Source organism: Pseudophryne corroboree, chromosome 3 (assembly GCF_028390025.1).
Source record: "Pseudophryne corroboree isolate aPseCor3 chromosome 3, aPseCor3.hap2, whole genome shotgun sequence".
Taxonomy (NCBI): domain Eukaryota; kingdom Metazoa; phylum Chordata; class Amphibia; order Anura; family Myobatrachidae; genus Pseudophryne; species Pseudophryne corroboree.
This window is the reverse complement of record NC_086446.1, coordinates 390,938,850-390,959,889: the sequence shown is the minus strand read 5'-3', so window position 1 is coordinate 390,959,889 and position 21,040 is coordinate 390,938,850. Positions and strand designations below refer to the sequence as shown.

Genomic DNA, 21,040 nt, shown 5'->3' with positions numbered 1-21,040 from the left:
TCCGATAGACCTACCCCAAATAACTCCTCCCCTTTATAAGGCAATACTTCCATATGCCTTTTGGAATCAGCATCACCTGACCACTGCCGCGTCCATAACCCTCTTCTGGCAGATATGGACAGCGCACTTACTCTTGATGCCAGTCGGCAAATATCCCTCTGTGCATCACGCATATATAAAAATGCATCTTTTAAATGCTCTATAGTCAGAAATATACTGTCCCTATCCAGGGTATCAATATTTTCAGTCAGGGAATCCGACCAAGCCACCCCAGCACTGCACATCCAGGCTGAGGCGATTGCTGGTCGCAGTATAACACCCGTGTGAGTGTATACATTTTAGGATATTCTCCTGCTTTCTGTCAGCAGGTTCCTTAAGGGCGGCCGTATCAGGAGACGGTAGTGCCACCTGTTTAGACAAGCGTGTGAGCGCTTTATCCACCCTAGGGGGTGTTTCCCAACGTGCCCTATCCTCTGGCAGGAAGGGGTATGATGCCAATAACCTTTTAGGAATTATCAGTTTTTTATCGGGAGAAACCCACGCTTCATCACACACTTCATTTAATTCCTCAGATGCAGGAAAAACTACAGGTAGTTTTTTCTCACCAAACATAATACCCTTTTTAGTGGTACTTGTACTATCAGAAATGTGTAAAACATTTTTCATTGCCTCAATCATGTAACGTGTGGCCCTACTGGAAGTCACATTCGTCTCTTCATCGTCGACATTGGAGTCAGTATCCGTGTCGGCGTCTGTATCTGCCATCTGAGGTAGCGGGCGTTTTAGAGCCCCTGATGGTCTTTGAGACGCCTGGACAGGCACAAGCTGAGTAGCCGGCTGTCTCATGTCATCAACCGTCTTTTGTAAAGAGCTGACACTTTCACGTAATTCCTTCCATAAGCCCATCCACTCAGGTGTCGACTCCCTAGGGGGTGACATCTCCATTATAGGCAATTGCTCCGCCTCCACATCATTTTCCTCCTCATACATGTCGACACAGTCGTACCGACACACAGCACACACACAGGGAATGCTCTGATAGAGGACAGGACCCCACTAGCCCTTTGGGGAGACAGAGGGAGAGTATGCCAGCACACACCAGAGCGCTATATATATGTTGGGATAACACTATACAGTGTTTTTTCCCCTTATAGCTGCTGTTTATATTATACTGCGCCTAATTAGTGCCCCCCCCCCCCCCTCTTGTTTTACCCTTTTCTGTAGTGCAGGCCTGCAGGGGAGAGTCAGGGAGACGTCCTTCCAGCGGAGCTGTGAGGGAAAATGGCGCCAGTGTGCTGAGGAGACAGGCTCCGCCCCCTTCTCGGCGGACTTTTCTCCCGCTTTTTTCAGGAATCTGGCAGGGGTTAATATACATCCATATAGCCCTGGGGGTTATATGTGATGTATTTTAGCCAGCCAAGGTGTTCATATTGCTGCTCAGGGCGCCCCCCCCCCCCCAGCGCCCTGCACCCATCAGTGACCGGAGCGTGTGGTGTGCATGAGGAGCAATGGCGCACAGCTGCAGTGCTGTGCGCTACCTTGGTGAAGACTGATGTCTTCTGCCGCCGATTTTCCGGACTTCTTCTTGCTTCTGGCTCTGTAAGGGGGCCGGCGGCGCGGCTCTGGGACCGGACTCCGAGGCTGGGCCTGTGTTCGGTCCCTCTGGAGCTAATGGTGTCCAGTAGCCTAAGAAGCCCAAGCTGGCTGCAAGCAGGCAGGTTCGCTTCTTCTCCCCTTAGTCCCTCGATGCAGTGAGCCTGTTGCCAGCAGGTCTCACTGAAAATAAAAAACCTAAAACTAACTTTTCCTAAGAAGCTCAGGAGAGCTCCCTAGATTGCACCCAGCTCGGTCGGGCACAAAAATCTAACTGAGGCTTGGAGGAGGGTCATAGGGGGAGGAGCCAGTGCACACCAGGTAGTCCTAAAGCTTTTCTTTTGTGCCCAGTCTCCTGCGGAGCCGCTATTCCCCATGGTCCTTACGGAGTTCCCAGCATCCACTAGGACGTCAGAGAAATACTATAAATCGTCACACACCTATTGCCACAATTCAGTGTTTAATAAGACTTAAGGTGTTTACACATGGTGAGATTTATCTGTCCAATCTGTCTGGTGAGAACAAAAATCTGGTAATGGATGAGAGCAAATGACTATCAACCATTTTCTCCCAAACACTGGAAAATGGATTAAAACTATGGATATAACACATTTTTCTAAACAAACTTATTTAACCTATTTGTTTGAACATCCATTGTCTATTTTCCAGTGGTTGGGAGCAAATGGTCTGTTGTCATTTGCTCTAATCCATTACCAGATTTTTGTTCTCACAAGACAGATTGGACAGATAAATCTCACCATGTGTACACACCTTCGGTGAGCACCAATAGTATAGTATAGGGATTTTCAATTTCAATCCTCAAGTGAATCCAGGTGGTCATATTTTCAGGATTTCTGTCTCTGGAAATCGGTGGGATAGTTTCAGACACAGCAAAAATAGATTAACCGATATGTGTCTGATTAAAGAAATCCTGAAAACCTGTTACTGGTACTTGAGGATTGGAGTTGAAACCCCCTGCTTACTGTAATTAATATTTTAAAAAATAAAAGGCTTTAATTGCGCAGTCTCAAATAGTATGGGTAAGGGTGTACTGTTCATGTGGAGCTGGGATGGGAGATTAATCAGGATGTTACATCACAGAAGAGTACTTGTGCCCAGCCAGTTCATGATGCCAGGAGGACATTTAACCAATTTCATCTAGTTGGGCCACTTTCAGTGGTAAAAGAATTTACCAACTGTAAGTAAATTTAAATAACTCATGTCTATATCTATCAATTTAAAAGTATTAAACAGATAATCATATGCAAATTATTATACAATAATATGTGACAATGTTATAAGCCACTCATATTTTAAATCAATTAATCCATCACGGTTCAACAAATACCAGTTGCCAGGATGACTAATAATTTAATGCTGCGACTGGATTTTTCAAGATTCAAACACTAATAAAGCTACTCGTCAAAGATGAAAAAGAAAGAAAAAAAAAGTGGCTAGAGTGGGTAAGATGTTGCAGTCACAAGAGGACGAGGAAGACGTACTCCTCAAAATCAGTGTGACTATTCCCTTCTGTCTAAAAAACACAGTAAAATGGGCACCTGGAGTCCAGTCATACTCCCTACTGCTGCAGCAAAGTGAAAGAGACGTGCGACTCCTGCAGTCTAGGAGCAGCCAAGACTTGTTGATCCTGCAAAGAAGAGTCATACATCACTTTCTCTGTACTACTGTAAGTGTCATGTCTGTTGATACAGATGTTGCAAGCATCACACACGGGGTCTCCTCAATTAGCCGCGAGACAGCTCACCTCACAAGACCTGCCACTATATGCCACACTTACAGTAGCTCGGAATTCGCTGCAGCCACAGGGCTATGCACAATAAATACAAGTTAAGTGCGAGAACGGTCTGCGTTCAGCTGAGGCTGCCACAGCTGGATCCTCTAATGAGGTGGGAGTCTTACTGCTTTCCATATTTTGTTAGCAGCCGGCAGCTTATTGTACACAGACACCCTCTTCTAGTTTTAGTAAAATGACTGGGGTACTACTCTCCTCTCCAGCTTCTTCTTGGGTGGGATTGTCCTCTGATCAACAACTGGTATTGTAGGGGACTCGGGAGATACAGCTCTAGACTTCCACGTATCCTAGGTTGTGCGTACATAATAGGTATTAATATTGTTAATGGTGATTTCACACTCATAACATGAAAAACCCCAGGGCGATGGTGTCTATGAAATATCAGAAATGGAGGGGGGCTTATTATGTATGCTATGGTACTAAACACTGCTGTTCAGAATAATTATAATAAACTCTGCTATAACACACACACACCGACATATATATATATATATATATATATATATATATATATATATATATAGATATATAGATAGATAGATAGATAGATAGATAGATAGATAGATATACACACGCACACAGACCCATTTGTCAACATTAAAACCATCTCCTAATATTGTGTAGGCCCCCCTTGTGCCTTCAAAACAGCTCTGACCCATACAGGTATGGACTCCAATTCACTTCTGAAGGTGTCCTGTGGCATCTGGCACCAACACGTTAGAAGCAGATCATGTAAGTCCTATAAGTTGTGAGGCAGGGCCTCCATGGTTTAGACTTGTTTTTCCAGCACACCCCATAGATGCTTGATCGCATTGAGATTTGGGAATTTGGAGACCAAGTAAACACTTAGGGCAGGATTCAAATGTTCCCCCCCTCCTCCCCCTATCGTGCCTGCTGGCGGTATTCTCATGTTACTGCCGAAGGTCGCTACAACTTCATTTCAGCCAGCTACCCCAGAGGTAGCAAGCTGAGATGTGTGTGAAGAGACCCGTTTGGGCGCCCAAACGTGTCTCTTCACAATCGCGCCCATTACTTTAGTCGGGTTCAGGCACTTGACGCTCCTAAACCAGACTGTAATGAGCGCGATCAGCACGATAACGGGGCACATTTACATATCGCCCCTCTATCTCCCGTCACTTTAGATGGGAGATAGCGGGTGCAATATCATTTGAATCCGGCCCTTTGAATTCTTTGCCATGTTCCTAAAACCATACTTGAACACGTTTTTGCGGGGTGCATTACCCTATTGAAAAAGGCCACTGCCATTAGGGTATACCATTGCCATGAAGGCATGTACTCTGTACTTGGGCCCTCATTCCGAGATGTTCGCTCGCTAGCCGCTTTTTGCAGCAGTACACACGCTAAGCCGCCGCCCTCTGGGAGTGTATCTTAGCTTAGCAGAATTGCGAACGAAGTATTCGCAATATTGCGAAAAGATTTTTCTGTGCAGTTTCTGAGTAGCTCGAGACTTACTCTTCCAGTGCGATCAGTTCAGTGCTTGTCGTTCCTGGTTTGACGTCACAAACACACCCAGCGTTCGCCCAGACACTCCCCCGTTTCTTCAGACACTCCCGCGTTTTTCCCAGAAACGGCAGCGTTTTTTCACACACTCCCATAAAATGGACAGTTTCCGCCCAGAAACACCCACTTCCTGTCAATCACACTACGATCACCAGAACGAAGAAAAAACCTCGTAATGCCGTGAGTAAAATACCAAACTTCTTAGCAAATTTACTTGGCGCAGTCGCAGTGCGAACATTGCGCATGCGCAATTAGCGGAAAATCGCTGCGATGCGAAGAAAATTACCGAGCGAACAACTCGGAATGAGGGCCTTGGTCTTTAACAATGTTTAGGTAGATGGTACGAGTCACAGTAAAATCCACATGAGTGCCAGGACCCAAGGTTTTGCAGCAGAATATTGCCCAGAGCATCACACTGCTTCCGCCAGCCTGCTCTGTCCCAGTCATTTAGCAATCACAACTCGGTCCTTGTCAAAGTCGCACATATACTTACTCTTCCACATTTCTTCTGCTTCCAAAACAGCAACTTCAAGTACTGGCTGGTCACTTTCTGTCTAATATATCCCACCTACTGACAGGTGCGTGCTGGGAGAATATTGGCAGATAGAAAAAACAATGGCACTCCTGAGGTATGCAGTAAACATTTATTGTATATCTCAGGAGTGCCACTTCAATCTTTCATACACGCATACTACCAAACCAACATGTATTGCACCCACAGTATTCTAACATCAGTGAACTCGTATAAAATTAAGCTGTTAAAAACATACTAAATTACGCAAAAAAAAAACTCCATAAAACATAGTACATTTATCAAACGGTTTCCTGCTCAAGTCACTAAAAAACTAGTTTAAATATGTCCCTTAGCTATATTTCAAAGCATTCTTTAATTAAAAAGCTGTGAAAAATTGTACAATGTAAAAAAAAATAAAAAAGGATAATCATAACACTCTGTTAAAAATTTGCTTTAGTGAAAAGCGTGAGACTGCAGACTGAATTATGTAGAGGCAATCATATCTTATAGTGCTCTAATCCCTATGAAGCATTTGGAGACACAATAAATCAGCAGGGGAAAGAGCAAGTGATATTTAATTTTTGCTGGAATCCACAATAAAGCTGACATCCTTGTTAAGAATGTTTCTAATATTGTGATGTTTCATTATGTATGAAAACATAATTATGGCATTGACATCACATAAGACATAATACAGCAGTTTTAAAAAAAAATTGGAAACGGAGTTCACGGCACAGTACGGTTTTATTCAAGATCTCAAAACTGCATAAGACTTGTGAAAAATACAAATCAATGCTACTGGATGCTTATAGAAACTACTTTTTACTCAAAGCTGCAGCACAACCTTAAGTAGCACCGGACCACCCTTTCCCAGCCAAGCTCCTACAATTTGCTGACTTGTATTACAGGGAAGGCAGAATTTGGACATACAGTAATAGCTGAATAACACGCACCCCCCCCCCCCCCCCCCCTCCCAGATTGATATATCATCCAATGCAAGTGGGACAAAACAATAAATAAAGAAATAATAGCAATAAATATTGTAACAACACCACCACCATCATGCTCCTATTCCCTCCACTGGCAGAGTTTTGGTTCTTTATCACTTTATTATTTATGGACTGCTTACGCTATCAAGGTGTGTGTCTCCTGTTTTTATTTGGGTATTTTTTCCCCAGTAGTACTACAGGTACCAGCGGGCCCGTTTTTCTCCCGCATGCTGGTACTTGTGGTTCTCCAAGTACCAGCTTGCGGGGGAGGCTTGCTGGGACTTGTAGTACTACTGGAAAAAACAATATCTTTTTATTTTCACAAAGGCTATCAGCCCCCCCATCCGCAGCCCATTGGATGGGGGGGGGACAGCCTCGGGCTTCACCCCTGGCCCTTGGGTGGCTGGGGGGGGGGGACCCCTTGATTGAAGGGGTCCCCACTTCCCCAGGGTACCCCGGCCAGGGGTGACTAGTTGGATATTTGATGCCACGGCCGCAGGGCACGGCATAAAAGTGACCCCCGGCTGTGGCATTATCTGTCCAGCTAGTGGAGCCCGATGCTGGTGTTAAAAATACGGGGGACCCCTACTCTTTTTGTCCCCCGTATTTTTGGCACCAGCACCAGGCGCAGAGCCCGGTGCTGGTTTTAAAAATACGGGGGATCCCTGGCCAATTTTCCCCCGGATTTTTAGAACCAGGACCAGCTCGATGAGCCCGAGGCTGGTTATGCTTTGGAGGGGGGACCCCACGCCATTTTTTTTTTCCGGGTTTTTCACGATTTTTCCCGTTTTTTAAAATCGCGGCAAAATCCGCCAAATCGGCCGATTTTCGCCCGCGACTCTGGCGAATCCGTTTTTCATTGAATATGGTGAATTCCGGAAGCCACCTTCCGGAATTCACCTGACGAATTTGGTCAAATTAAAAAACGGCGAAAATTGCCGCGAATTCGACCGCAATTGCATATACCCCTATAAGTGCTGCAATTCGACCAAAGCATATTCAATTCAAGTTTGGAAATTCGACAGCAGTGCTTTTAGACAGCAAATTCGTCATTTTCAATCCGCCACACTTTGGAGGGTGAAAACAAATAAAAAAAATTTAAACATGGTTTTTTTTGTGTTTTTTTTTTTGGGAATAGCAGATCTATTTATATTAGAAGGGATTAGGTACTTTTTTTTTTTTTTTTTTTGGAGGCACAAATATTATTTATAATTTTTTTAAAATATTATTATTTATTTATTTATTTTTTTTATTGCTGGAACGGTACAATCCGAAAAAAAAATTGCGTGGGGTCCCCCCTCCAAAGCATAACCAGCCTCGGGCTCTTCGAGCTGGTCCTGGTTCTAAAAATGCGGGGGGAAAATTGACAGGGGATCCCCCGTATTTTTAAAACCAGCACCGGGCTCTGCGCCTGGTGCTGGTGCCAAAAATACGGGGGACAAAAAGAGTAGGGGTCCCCCGTATTTTTAACACCAGCATCGGGCTCCACTAGCTGGACAGATAATGCCACAGCCGGGGGTCACTTTTATGCCGTGCCCTGCGGCCGTGGCATTAAATATCCAACTAGTCACCCCTGGCCGGGGTACCCTGGGGGAGTGGGGACCCCTTCAATCAAGGGGTCCCCCCCCCCCAGCCACCCAAGGGCCAGGGGTGAAGCCCGAGGCTGTCCCCCCCCCCCCATCCAATGGGCTGCGGATGGGAGGGCTGATAGCCTTTTGTGATAATTAAAAGATATTGTTTTTTCCAGTAGTACTACAAGTCCCAGCAAGCCTCCCCCACAAGCTGGTACTTGGAGAACCACAAGTACCAGCATGCGGGAGAAAAACGGGCCCGCTGGTACCTGTAGTACTACTGGGAAAAAAATACCCAAATAAAAACAGGACACACACACCGTGAAAGTAAAACTTTATTTCTTACGTCGACACACACATACTTACCTATGTTCACACGCCGACATCGGTCCTCTTCTCCATGTAGAATCCAGGGGTACCTGAAAAAAAAGATCAATATACTCACCTCAGCCATGGTCCAGAGATACATCCACGTACTTGTAGAAAATAACAAACCGCAAATACCCGACCAAATGGACTGAAAGGGGTCCCATGCTGACACATGGGACCCCTATCCCCGAATGCAGAGAGACCTGTCAGTGACAGCTGTCACAGAAAGGTCTCTATAGCCAATCAGGAAGCGCAACTTCGTTGCGCTCATCTGATTGGCTCTGTGCGTCTGAGCAGACAGCGCATCGCACAGCCCAGTCCATTATATTCAATGGTGGGAACTTAGCGGCTAGCGGTGAGGTCACCCGCCGGTCAGCGGCTGACCGGCGGGTGACCCCCCCGCTAGCCGCTAAGTTCCCACCATTGAAAGTAATGGAGCGGCTTTGCGATGCGCTGTCACATCACAGACAGCGCACAGCCAATCAGATGAGCGCCACGGAAGTAGCGCTTCCTGATTGGCTGAAGGGACTTCAGTGACAGGAGTCACGTGATGTCCCGGCATTCGGGAGAAAGGGGTCTGATGTGAAAGCATTGGACCCCTTTCTAGTCCGGTATGGATCGGTGTTCGTTTTTTTGTTTTGCCAAGTACGTGGATTATCTCTGGACCTGGATGTACCTCTGGACGCTGGAAGGTGAGTATAATTTTTTCACAGGTACCTCGGATCGTCGGAGACCGTGGCAGTCGGCGTGTCAACATAGGTAAGTATGTGTGTGTCGGCGTATGAAATAAAGTTTTACTTTCACGGTGTGTGTGTCCTGTTTTTATTTGGGTATTTTTTTTCCAGTAGTACTACAGGTACCAGCGGGCCCGTTTTTCTCCCGCATGCTGGTACTTGTGGTTCTCCAAGTACCAGCTTGCGGGGGAGGCTTGCTGGGACTTGTAGTACTAATGGAAAAAACAATATCTTTTTATTATCACAAAAGGCTATCAGCCCTCCCATCCGCAGCCCATTGGATGGGGGGGGGGGACAGCCTCGGGCTTCACCCCTGGCCCTTGGGTGGCTGGGGGGGGGGACCCCTTGATTGTAGGGGTCCCCACTCCCCCAGGGTACCCCGGCCAGGGGTGACTAGTTGGGTAGTTAATGCCACGGCCGCAGGGCACGGCATAAAAGTGACCCCCGGCTGTGGCATTATCTGTCCAGCTAGTGGAGCCCGATGCTGGTGTTAAAAATACGGGGGACCCCTACTCTTTTTGTCCCCCGTATTTTTGGCACCAGGCGCAGAGCCCGCTGCTGGTTTTAAAAATACGGGGGATCCCTGCCCAATTTTTCCCCTGCATTTTTAGAACCAGGACCAGCTCGAAGAGCCCGAGGCTGGTTATGCTTTGGAGGGGGGACCCCACGCCATTTTTTTTTTCCGGGTTTTTCCCGTTTTTTCCCGTTTTTTAAAATCGCGGCAAAATCCGCCAAATCGGCCGATTTTCGCCCGCGATTCTGGCGAATCCGTTTTTCGTTGAATATGGTGAATTCCGGAAGCCACCTTCCGGAATTCACCTGGCGAATTTAGTCGAATTAAAAAACGGCGAAAAATTGCCGCGATTCGCCGTGAATTGCATATACCCCTATATATGCTTTTGGGTAAATAACCATTGACATGCCCAATTCAAGCAGTACTTAAAACAAAGCAAAAAAACAAACAAACCCCTGACTACGATGCACCATATTTGTAGTATACACCAAATGTACAAGTTTTTTTGTGAAATATGGAAGTGCAATACCTTTAACAATTTATTGAAGAAAAGGCTGTAACTGGTTTGTACAAAAGTCCTGTTTTCTCTTTTATCCACCGGGGACCCTGGAGACAATGGAGAAGTCCCAGAGCTATTCCCTAAGGGAGGGGGTGCCGCTGTGTGGAAGGCAATACCCTACAACCAAAGCTAGCATTGCAGTGTTTATTAAGGGATAGAACGTAATAAAGGTGAGAACAAGGTGGCAGCCCTATAAAGCTGCAAAACCAAGGCATTGTGTTGAGCCGCCCAGGAGGTCCCCACTGACCGGGTAGAATGAGCCTTCAGAGTCAGGAACAGGTTTTCCAGCTGAAACATTAGCATGAGCCACCAGGCAATGACTGCTTGGACATTGGCCAACTCTAAGAACGTCAAAAAGAATAAACAGAAGATTTGTATGATGCTGGTCCTGGAGACATAGATCCTGAGTGCACAAACATTATCCTAGGAACACAAAGCTGTGTCAGTCACCCAACTCCCCTCTTAGGAAGAGCGGGAACCACTAATTCCTGATCCTGGTAAAAGATCAGAAATGTGATACTATGTGACAAAGCCAATAGTTCCAAGAAATGGCTAGAAAGAAGATTGTTTTACAAAACAAAAAAAACACATGTTCACAGATTCCAGCGGCTCAAAAGGTAGGTTCCTGTAGAGCTTGAAGCACAATGAAAACGTACCACAGCACCACCAAGGGGGCTGGATGTGTAATACTCCCTGCAAGAAAGTTTGAATTGGAGGAATGGCCAACCAGTTTTTTTTTCCTGAAAGAACACCAAAAGAGCCGATACATGAACCTTTAAAGAATATTGGCAGATACCCCATTCTAATACCCACTGAATTAAAGACAGAAGTCTGGACAACTGGCACACCAAAGGATAAAACTCCTGTAGTCCACAACAAGAGAAATAGTCTTTCCACACCCTGTGGTAAATCCTAGCCAAAGATGGATTCTGGGCATGAAGCATAGTCCTAAGCACTGCTTCTGTAAAATACCTAGCTTTAGGATTGATGTCTCAATAGCCACTCCATCAAAGCTAGTCTCGGCAGACTGCCATGATAGAAGTCACCAGGCGGAGAGGTAACCTCCAAGGAGGGGCCACTGACAGTCAAAAAAGGTCTGCACACCAGGGCCACAAGAATTGGCAGGTACCAGTCTTCTTTTTGTTTGCTTAGAACACGCTGAATCAGGGCAATTGAAGGAAAGTGGTAGATCATGCTGAACGGCCATGAAGCAGATAGGGCGTTAACGAGCCCCTGGGTCCCGAACCAGAGAGCCGTACCTGTCCACCTTGTAGTAATGCCTGGAGGCTATCAGATCAATCTGACTGGCTCCACCAATCTACCAGAAGACTGAAGATGGATGGGTGGAGGGACCATTAGTCATGTTGTGGCTTTTTCAGCAGACTTGGATGCAAAGTGATGTCCAAGTCCAGCTTGGTGTTTTCCTGGTTTTGATCCATGAAAGGAACCTGCATGGCAGAGTGAACAAACCTTGGTCTTCCTTGCTGGCAAAAGAACTGAAAGGAATGTGGTTTAGGTTTTGGCATAGAGAAGTGCAGAAAAGCAGTATTAGATGCTGCACCTGCAATGATCTCCAACTCGTCAGTCACACGCAAAATTTGACGACCAACGGTGAAGGCGGTAAAATTTTGTGAAAGTGTGCACAGATGACCAGGTTGCTGCTCCACATAAACACCACAGGAACTGCCCAGAGAAGCACCCACCGCACAAGTGGAATGAGTTCGCAGTGGGGTTGGAACAGTATCATCAGAGGACAAATAAGCCTTGCGAATGTCAGAGAAAAGAGGCAAAGCTATGAAAAAGGTCCAGCGCAACGTATGTAGCCTGTGACTGCACCTACCTTCCCCAGTACCTCCTCAGATCTGTGATCCAGTGAAAGAAAGCCCCAGGGACCTCAGTGGTATAGTGGCTCAACAGGGGCTGTGCAGAGTGAATAAAACAGCTCAAAGAAGCCCATCTAAGCTACATATCTCACTCTGCTAGTGCTTGTCTCCAGTAAACAGGGACTAAGCACTATAGTTGTAAAATAAATATAAAATAAAATAAACCTAGCTAGAACCCAGGAGACATAAGCCTGCACTCAAAGGCACAAAAACTAGCTTGAGAAGCTGCTGGAGGTGGTGGTGGTGGGAGTGCCAAACTCCATAGCCCACACACTCTAACCAGTGGCAATGACTCAGCGTCTCCCAGATGGATGAAAGAGGAATCAATTTTAGAAAACATCTAGATTCCGACCTGTCACATTCTTAAGTGAGGCTGCAGTTGGTAGAGAAATAGTGGTTGCCTTCGCTAAACATGCAATGGGTGCATCCACAGGTGGCGGAGTCTCTGATCTAGGCCTGTCAGCTAGTGGAAAAGGATAAAAGGTGACAATACGCCTGGAAGACTGAAATTTGTGATGGGGCTGATTCCAGGCTTCCATTATTAAATCATTCAGATGTGCAGAAGGAGGTAAGATAATTAAACTATTTTTTTTTTTTGTGCTTGACCAGCAAAGTACCCTGTTAAAGAACGCCCTCACTATCTTTGAATATGAAGGACCAATTTAAAAGCCGCAATTAAAGCCTTTACATTAATGGCGCAGTTGATTTGTCCGCCTGTACTGAGGTCTCTTCAAAGTCAGATTCTTGTGGATAGGCTTCACAATCATAGTTCTAGTCCTGCAACTCAGGTGCAGGCAACCGACGCTTCTGGGTATACATTACCACTTGGTTTAAAATCCGCTGCAGAGAGGATGAAACGTGTACTAAACAGACTGAGATAACCCAAAAACCCATGGAGGTTCTACAGTTTCAGTTTCAAGTTTATTGTCATCAGCCAAAACAAGTTGACAGACGAAATTACATTGTACAAAGCATCAAGTAGTAGCAGGCGACAACATAAAACAGACATAAAAAATGAATCATTCATTTAACATACGTACAGCAGATGGAATAAAACTAACCCTAAACCGGTTGGTACGAGCTATCAGAGAACGAAATCTCTTTAGCGAAGGAAGTTTTACAAAAAGCATATTAAAAGGATGCGCACTATCTAGTAAAATACACCTGACTTTGCTTAAAACCCTACTCCTGTACAAGTCATCAAAGCTAGGCAGTGGCATACCAATGATTTTACTTGCCATTTTCCTTATTCTTTCTAATGCCCATCGATCTTTTAGAGTACAACCACCATACCAAGCCACGATCCCATAACTAAGAATGCTCTCTATCGAGCACCTGTAAAAATTTAACATGGTCTGAGCACCAACACCTGCGGCCCTTAAACGCCGCAGGAAGAAAAGTCGTTGTTGAGCCTTTTTCCCTATCAATAACAGGTGCTCAGACCAAGTCAAACATGACGAGATCTGAATGCCTAAAAAACGGAATGAGGTGACCATTTCCACTTCCTGATCACCAACTAACACTGGTGACTTCGGCAGCTGCCTTCTCCTAAAATCAATAATCAGTTCTTTAGTCTTCCCGCTATTTAAAAATAAATGATTTTCATTACTCCAATTGACTAACTTTGCAACTTCCGTCCTATATGCCAGCTCATCATTACCACTAATTAACCCAACTACGGCAATATCATCCGCAAATTTAATCAATTTGACTGATGCGTCCGCTGATACACAATCATGAGTAAACAATGAATATAAAAAAGGACTAAGAACACAACCCTGGGGTACACCTGTATTAATTTGTGCCTCATCAGACGTGGTACTGCCCATTTTGACCACTTGAGGACGATTTGTCAAAAATGCTAAAATCCAATTACAGGTAAAACAATCAAGGCCTAGTTCAGATAATTTATTAATCAAGGAAATTGGAATCACTGTGTTAAAAGCTGAACTAAAATCAACAAATAAAATCCTAACATAGGCATTACTCTCTTCCAAATGAGACAGGGTAAAGTGCAACAGTGAAATAATCGCATCATCAGTGCATCGGTTTTGTCTGTAGGCAAACTGAAATGGATCAAAATCGGCAGGGAAAAAAGATTTAATATGATTCAGTACCAGTCTCTCAAAACATTTTGTTATAAGAGGTGTTAATGCTATAGGCCGATAGTCATTTAAGCCTTTTACTAGCCCTTTCTTCGGGACGGGGACAATACTGGTCATCTTAAAGCACCTCGGCACTACACAGTTCATGAGTGATAGATTAAACAAAACTGTTAATATTCCACACAATTGCTCCGCACAACCATGGAGAACCTTCCCTTGAATGCCATCAGGACCTGCTGCCTTACCAGGATTTATTTGACGTAGACATTTAGCCACAGTGTCCTCATCAAGTATTAGGGGGGAGTCACCCATACTAGGACACAGCGGTAACTGGGATAAGTTGTTACTCTCCTCAAATCTGCAATAAAATAAATTCAAATCCTCCACCAGTGCCTTGCTAGTCACACCATAATCACGCTTCTTAGCTTTACACCCCGTCACCTCATATATCAGCTGCCACAGGCTCCTTGGATTCCTATTCAGGGAACTAAGATCTTCGATCTTTTTTGAGTAGCTCATTTTCGCCTTTTTTATACCTACCCTAAGTTGAGCCCTAGCAAGTGTTAAAGCAGCCTGGTCACCACCCCTGAAAGCTCTATCCCTGGCTTTAATCAAAGCCAGAGCGTGGCTGCTGCAGAATATGGCTGCTCAGTATGAGGACAGAGTCTGCATTTTTGGAAATCTGCTAAGTAGAAGTGCACCAAGAGGGGGATGGTCAATAGTCGAAACCCTTCCCAAGGGCTGACCTCCTGGGGGCAACAATGTCACTCTAACAGTGTCCTGTTCTGCAGCATTAAGATGTTAAAATGGCTGCCTAAAAAGCTGGTGGACCAGTGAGGGAGAGGTAAACAGGCTGTCATTGGCAATTCCCACCTTCCTGACAGGGTCCACTACCAGAGGGAAATGCTGCTTGTAGGAACTCTGGTGTATGTTGAGAAGAAACAGTATTAATATTCAGTATAATATTAATATAAACAGTATTAATATTCTGTACTTTTTTTTTTTTTATGAACCATTCTGAACAGACAGATGCCCAACATACCTAGATCTGATGCACCCACATCTTCTACTTCCGATTTCGAAGAGAATTGATCATTTGCATTACCGATCTTCAGGCTGTCCTCTTCACCATTTTCAGGCTCCGTAGCCTCTTTGGACACACATTCCAAATAAGGTCCATCATCATCACTTTTACCAAGAAACAGAACAGGGCATTTAGTTTTTTAATTACTAGGAAGCTGCGAATAAAGTCAGGCAAAAAAAGAGTTTATATCTACAACTATAAATGAGCATATTCTCTTTACAAATATTACATATTTTATGGGGGGGGGGGGGAAGGCAATATAGTGCACACAGTTCATAGTGCTCGGCTTCATTTATATGACGTTTGTTTTAGAAATAACTTTAATGGAAAAGTAAAAAACTAAATTGTAAAGCAGTAACAAATATAAGATTTTAAATTACAAAAATGGCATGACATCAAAGACATTTACAGCAGTTTGCATGGTCTTCATTCTCTGATCACATTGTTTGGCATTCTTTAATAGTTGTTGACCTGAAAAGCGATTTGCTCACTTATAATAACAGTAGAAACAGTTGAAACTTTTTCCAGCTTTATAAAAGGCAGGACAGGGCTGCTGGAGGTGTGATTTAAAGAGCATGATAAAAACTCATGACTCCTGAAGGACCTTCGCATACTAAAACCAAGTTTATGGAGTTCATAATAGCACAGGGAAACACAATCCCCCAAAGCACCGAGGCAGAACCAAGAAGAGCTGTAAAACCTGTACAAGTTTTACAGTAGAAGATGACTTTGAAGGTGTGGGCAGACGTTTACATTGGATGCTGAAGATAAGAGGACAAAATAAATGGCAAAAAGGTCACCAACAAAAGTTCATTAAGATATAGTAGCTGGACCTTCTGGATAAAAACAACCAGATTACAACATGTGCAGATAACTGCAAATACAGCAGCAGGAGCTTTGTTATTAAACCACTTCTTCAATTTTAGTATTCAGGAGTTATAGCCTCTGCTTACCCCAAACTGCCTGCTTTCTTGAATAAATCATCTTCAGAGGAGTCAGACACTAAAACAAACAATTAAAAGCAGCAATTAAGGTTTTGGCTAAAACCAAGTATACATTAATTATGTCATGGTGCTGAAATGCAAATGTATGTACTATAAAACGCTGTCATCAGAACCAAGTCTACAACAGTCAAGATCACATTAACATAATGAGTGCCAGAAAAAAAGCAGAAAACCTCAGTCTGCTACTATATGTTCCTAAATAAACGGAATTTACAAATATACATTAGAAAGTTTCTGAACTGTACAGTACATCCATGTTCACTAAAATTATTCTCATTTGTGCAATCATACACTTTTAAAAACCATTTCTATCAACCACGCTGGAATGAAATGTCAAACACTACTTATGCTGACTGAGGTTTTCCAGTAAGGCTTCTAGTGAAGGTGGAAGAGTACTACCTTTAGCTAATTTTTATGCATGTACCACATTCAAATTCAGCTTTATGTATTTTATATTGACAGTTCGTATAGCTCCAATCATATTACTCCTAAATACAGTATAGAACATACTTCTAAAAAACCACCTCCTGTGAAGCAATTCAATGGGTTGGCTAGTAGCTTACCAAACTCTGCAATAAGTTGTCTGGTCTTTTTCTTCTGACGTTTAGGTCGCCTGCTCTGCGTTCCTGTATCCCCAGCCAGCTCTGTGTCCTTATAACAAACAAGAGTTACACAAGTATCACAACTCCAGCAAAATGAACCAAAACAGGACACAATATACCACATGCAACAGACGTGCTGCAGGGATGACTCCCACCTTACCAGAGGAATGCATTTACAAATGTAAGTGTCAAATATAGCAAAAAGCATAATTTATAATAGGAACTTTTTATGGCATATACCAATTTCCAAAATGTATGGCGTTCTGTCATAACTGTAGCATGTTTGTACATTAATGATTATTTTAATTTTAAAATGTCACATCTGAATGAATGTTTATGACATGACCACGTGTGCAGCAACAAATAGATTTCACCATAATTATTCTAGGTTTTCACTAATACAGGGGTTCCCAACAGCTACCCTCAAGTACCACTTATGCTGCTTTCAGATACGTAAGCTGGGAATTTGTCGGGTCTAGCAAGCCAGCAAATTTCCAGGTCTCAGCTCAGTTACCCTGGTCAGGAGCAGGGTCGGGGATCCAGGACTTAGTCCCGGGTTGTCTGCTTCCACACTAAGTAAATTCCGAGGTTGCTTACAGTGTGATAGGGGTATAACAGGTAATGTTTTGTGGATTTATAACATCTGACCCAGCAAAATAGATTAACTCACCTGTGCATGATTAAATAAATCCTGCATTAGTATAATGGATCCGAGTTGCAACCAGTACTACAGTAATTGAAAGGCAATGGGTCTTCAGCTCAGATGAACCACTGTTTCCAAGCCGAATTAAAAAAAGAAAACGAACCTGAATTTAGGTTTCATGCTCTCCCGAGTTTAAAAACCTCTATTATAAAAGGAGAATGAAAGTTTCTTAGGTTCTAGTAAAAGCCTCCTAACCAGCGCTTCAAAGCGCTCTTTGAAGCTCAACATGGACAAAAATAAGATTTTACTTACCGATAAATCTATTTCTCGGAGTCCGTAGTGGATGCTGGGGTTCCTGAAAGGACCATGGGGAATAGCGGCTCCGCAGGAGACAGGGCACAAAAAGTAAAGCTTTTTCCGATCAGGTGGTGTGCACTGGCTCCTCCCCCTATGACCCTCCTCCAGACTCCAGTTAGGTACTGTGCCCGGACGAGCGTACACAATAAGGGAGGATTTTGAATCCCGGGTAAGACTCATACCAGCCACACCAATCACACCGTACAACTTGTGATCTAAACCCAGTTAACAGTATGATAACAGCGGAGCCTCTGAAAGATGGCTTCCAACAACAATAACCCGAATAAGTTAACAATAACTATGTACAATTTATGCAGATAATCCGCACTTGGGATGGGCGCCCAGCATCCACTACGGACTCCGAGAAATAGATTTATCGGTAAGTAAAATCTTATTTTCTCTATCGTCCTAGTGGATGCTGGGGTTCCTGAAAGGACCATGGGGATTATACCAAAGCTCCCAAACGGGCGGGAGAGTGCGGATGACTCTGCAGCACCGAATGAGAGAACTCCAGGTCCTCCTTAGCCAGAGTATCAAATTTGTAAAATTTTACAAACGTGTTCTCCCCTGACCACGTAGCTGCTCGGCAAAGTTGTAATGCCGAGACCCCTCGGGCAGCCGCCCAAGATGAGCCCACCTTCCTTGTGGAGTGGGCCTTTACAGATTTAGGCTGTGGCAGGCCTGCCACAGAATGTGCCAGTTGGATTGTGCTACAGATCCAACGAGCAATCGTCTGCTTAGACGCAGGAGCACCCATCTTGTTGGGTGCATACAATATAAACAACGAGTCAGATTTTCTGACTCCAGCTGTTCTTGCAATATATATTCTTAATGCTCTGACAACGTCCAGTAACTTGGAGTCCTCCAAGTCACTTGTAGCCGCAGGCACTACAATAGGCTGGTTCAGATGAAATGCTGACACCACCTTAGGGAGAAAATGCGGACGAGTCCGCAGTTCTGCCCTGTCCGAATGGAAAATCAGATATGGGCTTTTGTAAGATAAAGCTGCCAATTCTGACACTCTCCTGGCAGAAGCCAGGGCTAGAAGCATGGTCACTTTCCAAGTGAGATATTTCAAATCCACCTTATTTAGTGGTTCAAACCAATGAGATTTTAGAAAATCCAAAACTACATTGAGATCCCACGGTGCCACTGGAGGCACCACAGGGGGCTGTATATGCAGCACTCCCTTAACAAAGGTCTGGACTTCAGGGACTGAAGCCAATTCTTTTTGAAAGAAAATCGACAGGGCCGAAATTTGAACCTTAATAGATCCCAATTTGAGACCCATAGACAATCCTGATTGCAGGAAATGTAGGAATCGACCCAGTTGAAATTCCTCCGTCGGAGCACTCCGATCTTCGCACCACGCAACATATTTTCGCCAAATTCGGTGATAATGTTGCACGGTTACTTCTTTCCTTGCTTTAATCAAAGTAGGAATGACTTCTTCCGGCATGCCTTTTTCCATTAGGATCCGGCGTTCAACCGCCATGCCGTCAAACGCAGCCGCGGTAAGTCTTGAAACAGACAGGGACCCTGCTGAAGCAAGTCCCTCCTTAGAGGTAGAGGCCACGGATCTTCCGTGATCATCTCTTGAAGTTCCGGGTACCAAGTCCTTCTTGGCCAATCCGGAACCACTAGTATCGTTCTTACGCCTCTTTGCCGTATAATTCTCAATACTTTTGGTATGAGAGGCAGAGGAGGAAACACATACACCGACTGGTACACCCAAGGCGTTACCAGCGCGTCCACAGCTATTGCCTGCGGATCTCTTGACCTGGCGCAATACCTGTCCAGTTTTTTTGTTGAGGCGAGACGCCATCATGTCCACCATTGGTCTTTCCCAACGGGTTACCAGCATGTGGAAGACTTCTGGATGAAGTCCCCACTCTCCCGGGTGAAGATCGTGTCTGCTGAGGAAGTCTGCTTCCCAGTTGTCCACTCCCGGGATGAACACTGCTGACAGTGCTATCACATGATTCTCTGCCCAGCGAAGAATCCTTGCAGCTTCTGCCATTGCACTCCTGCTTCTTGTGCCGCCCTGTCTGTTCACATGGGCGACTGCCGTGATGTTGTCCGACTGGATCAACACCGGTTTTCCCTGAAGCAGAGGTTCTGCCTGGCTTAGAGCATTGTATATTGCTCTTAGTTCCAGAATGTTTATGTGAAGAGACGTTTCCAGGCTCGTCCATACTCCCTGGAAGTTTCTTCCTTGTGTGACTGCTCCCCAGCCTCTCAGGCTGGCGTCCGTGGTCACCAGGATCCAATCCTGTATGCCGAATCTGCGGCCCTCCAATAGATGAGGACTCTGCAACCACCACAGAAGAGACACCCTTGTCCTTGGAGACAGGGTTATCCGTAGGTGCATCTGAAGATGCGACCCTGACCATTTGTCCAACAGATCCCTTTGGAAAATTCTTGCGTGGAATCTGCCGAATGGAATTGCTTCGTAAGAAGCCACCATTTTTCCCAGGACTCTTGTGCATTGATGTACAGACACCTTTCCTGGTTTTAGGAGGTTCCTGACAAGTTCGGATAACTCCTTGGCTTTTTCCTCCGGGAGAAAAACCTTTTTCTGAACCGTGTCCAGAATCATCCCTAGGAACAGCAGACGAGTTGTCGGCATTAACTGGGATTTTGGAATATTCAGAATCCACCCGTGCTGTTTTAGCACTTCTTGAGACAGTGCTAATCCCATCTCTAGCTGTTCTCTGGACCTCGCCCTTATTAGGAGATCGTCCAAGTATGGGATAATTAATACGCCTTTTCTTCGAAGAAGAATCATCATCTCGGCCATTACCTTTGTAAAGATCCGAGGTGCCGTGGACAATCCGAACGGCAGCGTCTGAAACTGATAGTGACAGTTTTGTACAACGAACCTGAGGTACCCCTGGTGTGAGGGGTAAATTGGAACGTGGAGATACGCATCCTTGATGTCCAAGGATACCATAAAGTCCCCCTCTTCCAGGTTCGCTATCACTGCTCTGAGTGACTCCATTTTGAACTTGAACTTCTTTATGTACAGGTTCAAGGACTTCAGATTTAGAATAGGCCTTACCGAGCCATCCGGCTTCGGTACCACAAAAAGAGTGGAATAATACCCCTTCCCTTGTTGTAGAAGAGGTACCTTGACTATCACCTGCTGAGAGTACAGCTTGTGAATGGCTTCCAAAACCGTCTCC

General features: G+C 44.8%; 1 protein-coding gene across 3 annotated transcripts in view; it reads right to left on the bottom strand.

The window, feature by feature from the left end:
- The window catches only part of BRCA1 (BRCA1 DNA repair associated), a 373,734-nt gene that overhangs the window by 213,689 nt on the left and 139,005 nt on the right, over nt 1–21,040 (bottom strand). For all 3 annotated transcript variants that reach the window (XM_063960072.1, XM_063960070.1, XM_063960071.1), the window contains exons 7-9: nt 16,817–16,904; nt 16,203–16,251; nt 15,208–15,353 (exon numbers count right to left, since the gene is read on the bottom strand). In XM_063960072.1, the coding sequence (XP_063816142.1) occupies nt 15,208–15,353; nt 16,203–16,251; nt 16,817–16,904 (283 nt within the window). The remainder of the gene's footprint in view (nt 1–15,207; nt 15,354–16,202; nt 16,252–16,816; nt 16,905–21,040) is intronic.